The 3,635-nt window shown below is 42.5% G+C and overlaps 2 protein-coding genes across 2 annotated transcripts; both read right to left on the bottom strand.

The window, feature by feature from the left end:
• Positions 1 to 1,534: 1,534 nt before the first annotated feature.
• LOC124687986 lies at positions 1,535 to 2,226 on the bottom strand. Its single transcript, XM_047221706.1, has 2 exons — positions 2,095 to 2,226; positions 1,535 to 1,987 (listed from the first exon to the last, which is right to left on the bottom strand). Exons 1-2 carry the CDS (start codon positions 2,143 to 2,145, stop codon positions 1,610 to 1,612), a joined length of 429 nt encoding a protein of 142 aa, XP_047077662.1. The 5' UTR covers positions 2,146 to 2,226; the 3' UTR covers positions 1,535 to 1,609.
• A 69-nt stretch (positions 2,227 to 2,295) lies between these two features.
• Positions 2,296 to 2,965, bottom strand: LOC124690474 (cell division cycle-associated protein 7-like). The gene is made up of 3 exons (XM_047223859.1): positions 2,747 to 2,965; positions 2,529 to 2,626; positions 2,296 to 2,401 (listed from the first exon to the last, which is right to left on the bottom strand). Exons 1-3 carry the CDS (start codon positions 2,882 to 2,884, stop codon positions 2,296 to 2,298), a joined length of 342 nt encoding a protein of 113 aa, XP_047079815.1. The 5' UTR covers positions 2,885 to 2,965.
• Between the last annotated feature and the right edge of the window lie 670 nt (positions 2,966 to 3,635).

The following is a 3,635-nucleotide window of genomic DNA, read 5'->3' as shown; positions in this document are numbered from 1 at the left end:
AACCTCCAACATTGTTCTACAATATTTCTCCGTATAACGTTCAACTTTTTTGCCTAACCTATCCAACATTACATGATGATTGTAACATTTGTGCAATCTATTTGTAGCATATAGGTATTAAACATTCTAGCACTTTACCCATACTAGCACACAAAAAATGAGCACATGTATCATCAACAAAATTCCCCAAAATCTATCTCCACCACCGTCGACCATGGCGACACCACCATCCGCCACACAACGACGGCTCTCGGCGCACGACACCGAGACACACAACGACGGCTGTCGGCCATTGACGCATGACGGCGGAGACCGACAACGAGATGATGGCAGCAGCGACGCTCGGCCATCTGGTTGGCCCACATCAAACTGGGCATTGCCTATGCATCCTTGACTTTTCTTTCCTTATGTGAAATGGTACAAAGAAGATGGGGCAGGTGAGGCTTGAGACTCCTTCAACAGGGCGGCGAGACGACCAGACGGGCGGATCCATCAGTCGGTTGTTCTAAATGACATTTCCATGGAAAAATCATATTATACCCTCAAAAGACATTTTCATATGAAAAACTAGGATAGTTACCCGTGCATTGCAAAGAGTTAATTTTTATTGAATGCTGACATGAGCTAAGTATGAAATCTTTAAAAAGCATAGTGCACACAACTAAAAAGAAATTCAATAGACTTTTGTTACATGACTTGTCAAAATCAGTGCAGGTTTATGGCATTCAGCAGTCTACTATCCATTGGAATCGATTGAACCATTGCAATGCAGTCATGCAAAGAAGAAAACATGATTCAACCACATATAAATCACTGCATTAAGAGATTTCAACGGAGTAATCAAAGATTAAAAGGTTGCTAGGAGTTCACATTACAACGTCCCTGTCATGCGAACCAGATTTAGTCTACATACCAACCTCCGGACTAGTATTACTTTACTGAGGCATGCAAAGATAGTATATTACTACCTCCGTTCATAAAAGAATGTCGAAAATTTAGGGCTCCTTTGATTTAAAGGATAGGAAAAACATAGGAATAGGAAAGGTATATGATTGGAATGACATGTCTACTTGAATCCTATAGGAAGATGAAGTGTGTTTGATTGTAGCAAAGGAATTTTTTCATGAGGTATGAGCTAATGTTTGTTTCCTATAGGAATTGCACTACAAGATTCCCATAGGAATTTTTCCTATAGGATATGTTCCTATGAATCAAACAACATGTATAGGAAATTTTCCCATAGAAACCAAATCCTACACAATTCCTATGCAAATCCTTTAAATCAAAGGAGCCCTAATGTATATATACATTAAAGAGTATCTAGATACACACTAAATAGTGTTTAGATACATCTAAATTTAGATAAATTTGTGACATTTTTTTAGACAGGGGTAGTAGTTAAAACGTACGGCAGGCACATAACTAAGTGTTAATAAATCAGAGAAAAGAAAAACTAGGCAACATGTGCAGCAAACAGGAGGGGAGAACAAACATAGGATAAAGTAAAAATAAATAGAAGAAGCTGCTGCTATCACTTGCATTTAGTTCTAGCATTGTAAACAACACTTACATAACAATGACCAAGGAAGTAAAAGCTGAAAGACTATCCTTATTGCTTGCTTGCCATTAGAACCTCCCCAAATGTGCGGCAGAATTCATAAAACAGAATTGCAGAACCAACATCGTTTGCGTCCAGCTCGGTCCCTAAAATGTTAGTGACTGGAGTAGCTATGGGTAGCTCAATTTTGGTCTTGAGAACATCAGTGCTCTCATTTCGGATTTGAGGATCACCCTTAATGTCAACAGGGAACTTCTTATAAGCAGTCATGTTATTTACCCTGCAATTGCCCTTCTTCAGTCTCTTGTTAACAGGAACAGATGGAAATGCATTGAGATCAGTCCCTATATTCTCATCCCCTTCAGCCAACAATCCATCAGTAGTGTCATCTGTCCCTAGGGCCCTCTTTGGGTTGCCATCCTTGTGTTCCTAACAAAGGGGTAAGAAAAACAGATCAACGAGAATGAGCAATCACATTATACGAAAGAGAATTGCCAAGCAAGTTGCCTCCCCAAGAATTGACAAGCAAAACTTACCTTCTTGGCCGTCATAGGGAGTGATGTCAGCGTCTGTGCAGCAGCCACCATGTCTGAGCCCTTGATTAGCAACTCATGGACAGATGAGTGTCCCCATGCCTTGGCAGCATGAGCCAGTATTCCCGTCGGCGTGTCCCCTTTCTTTTTCTGCCAACCAAAACCATCTAAGAAATATGCAAGAAATTCCACAATAATCGAGCATCAGCTTTGCTTGGCACACCTGCAGAAGCTGCAGTTGCAGATGCCCCTGCATTTGGGGCAGGTCCAGGCCTCCTGTTTGGTCATCTCTTCAGCGTTCTCACCATACCTAAACATGACATGACAACAATTCGAAGGAAATTAGATCAGACCAAGAGGCTCTACCGCTTGCTCGACCACGGAGATATATAATGATGGCTTAAACCTGAGAAAGAAGTGAAAATAATTTCCTTAACCTGTTGAGAAGGCACTTGTGGCAGAAGTGGATTGGACAGAGACCCTTCTTCTGCGGCTGTTTGCAAGATACCGCGAAGTCCGTTGTTTTCTGACGACACTGCGGGCGGGTAACAAAAACGACAATGAATCAACCAAATCCGCCCCCAACAGAATGACCTACAGCGCACAGGCATTTGCAGATCCAGAATGGAGGAGATGGGCGATGGCACGTGCTCACCTGGTGGCAGGTCTTCCCGTTCTCCGGGTCATAGATCCGGCCGCCGACCAAACGGACTCCGGGGCACGGGTTGCGTTTCCTGGGAGCCGCATCCTTGACCTTCTTCATCTGCTCACCGCCGGCGCCCTTCCTCCCCATGGAAGATGTTCTCGAGAAAGAGGAGAAGTGGTAGAGACGAATGAAGAAGCTCGACAAGCCGGAAGACTTCTACTGCGATTTCTTCTGTTAGGCCAACTCCAGCAGACACTCAAAAGGAAGGGCGTACTAAAATAAACGACTAATCATTCTCAAAAATAAAACCCGCAAACCATTCCGCTAATCTAGCCCTTTCTTTTGAGTATTAAATTGATTAGCATTTCTTTTGAGTATTAAATAACATGAATGTTTTCTTTTGGTACTCTCTCCGTCCTAAAATAAGAGTTGCAGCACGTTAGATCCTATTTTAGCGTGTGGCGACCGCTTGTCCTCCCCTAGAAAAGCTAAAACGCAGCACGCGTCAATGAGCAGAAAACGCTTCTCTACCAGAGGCGCTAAAATATTGTAGGTGTCCTCGGCGCAAATAGCTTTCATCACAAACAACAATGATCAACAAGATCCAACAAGTCAAAATAAATAGACCAATAAATTGCTTTTAAATCCCCAAATCTCAATCTAGATAGCATAGTTCAAATTCATGACAATCAAATGCAAAAGGATAATTTCACATAACCAAGTTCAACACAAATTTGACTCGAACACACACACAAACACATCATTTGTCAACATCTTCTTCGGAGTTTTTGGATGTTGGTGTTGGCATGAACTGACGAATCTCTATAGGCATCAACATTGGTAGAAGGTGGTGGATCCACCAAGGAGGCCATGAATCCCCCGGCGGTGCTCCCATCCC

This window comes from Lolium rigidum, chromosome 2, assembly GCF_022539505.1.
Source record: "Lolium rigidum isolate FL_2022 chromosome 2, APGP_CSIRO_Lrig_0.1, whole genome shotgun sequence".
NCBI classification, from domain to species: Eukaryota; Viridiplantae; Streptophyta; class Magnoliopsida; order Poales; family Poaceae; genus Lolium; species Lolium rigidum.
The sequence above is the reverse complement of the archived record's forward strand: the minus strand, read 5'-3'. Positions and strand labels throughout refer to the sequence as shown.

Excerpts from the sequence above, each read along its gene's own strand:
- LOC124690474 (XM_047223859.1), bottom strand. The coding sequence starts at position 2,884 with ATGGGGAGGAAGGGCGCCGGCGGTGAGCAGATGAAGAAGGTCAAGGAT. Across the intron at positions 2,627-2,746 it reads ACGGGAAGACCTGCCACCAG|TGTCGTCAGAAAACAACGGA; the intron begins GTGAGCACGTGC and ends ACCCGCCCGCAG. Across the intron at positions 2,402-2,528 it reads CACAAGTGCCTTCTCAACAG|GTATGGTGAGAACGCTGAAG; the intron begins GTTAAGGAAATT and ends TGTCATGTTTAG.
- LOC124687986 (XM_047221706.1), bottom strand. The coding sequence starts at position 2,145 with ATGGTGGCTGCTGCACAGACGCTGACATCACTCCCTATGACGGCCAAG. Across the intron at positions 1,988-2,094 it reads TCCCTATGACGGCCAAGAAG|GAACACAAGGATGGCAACCC; the intron begins GTAAGTTTTGCT and ends CCCCTTTGTTAG.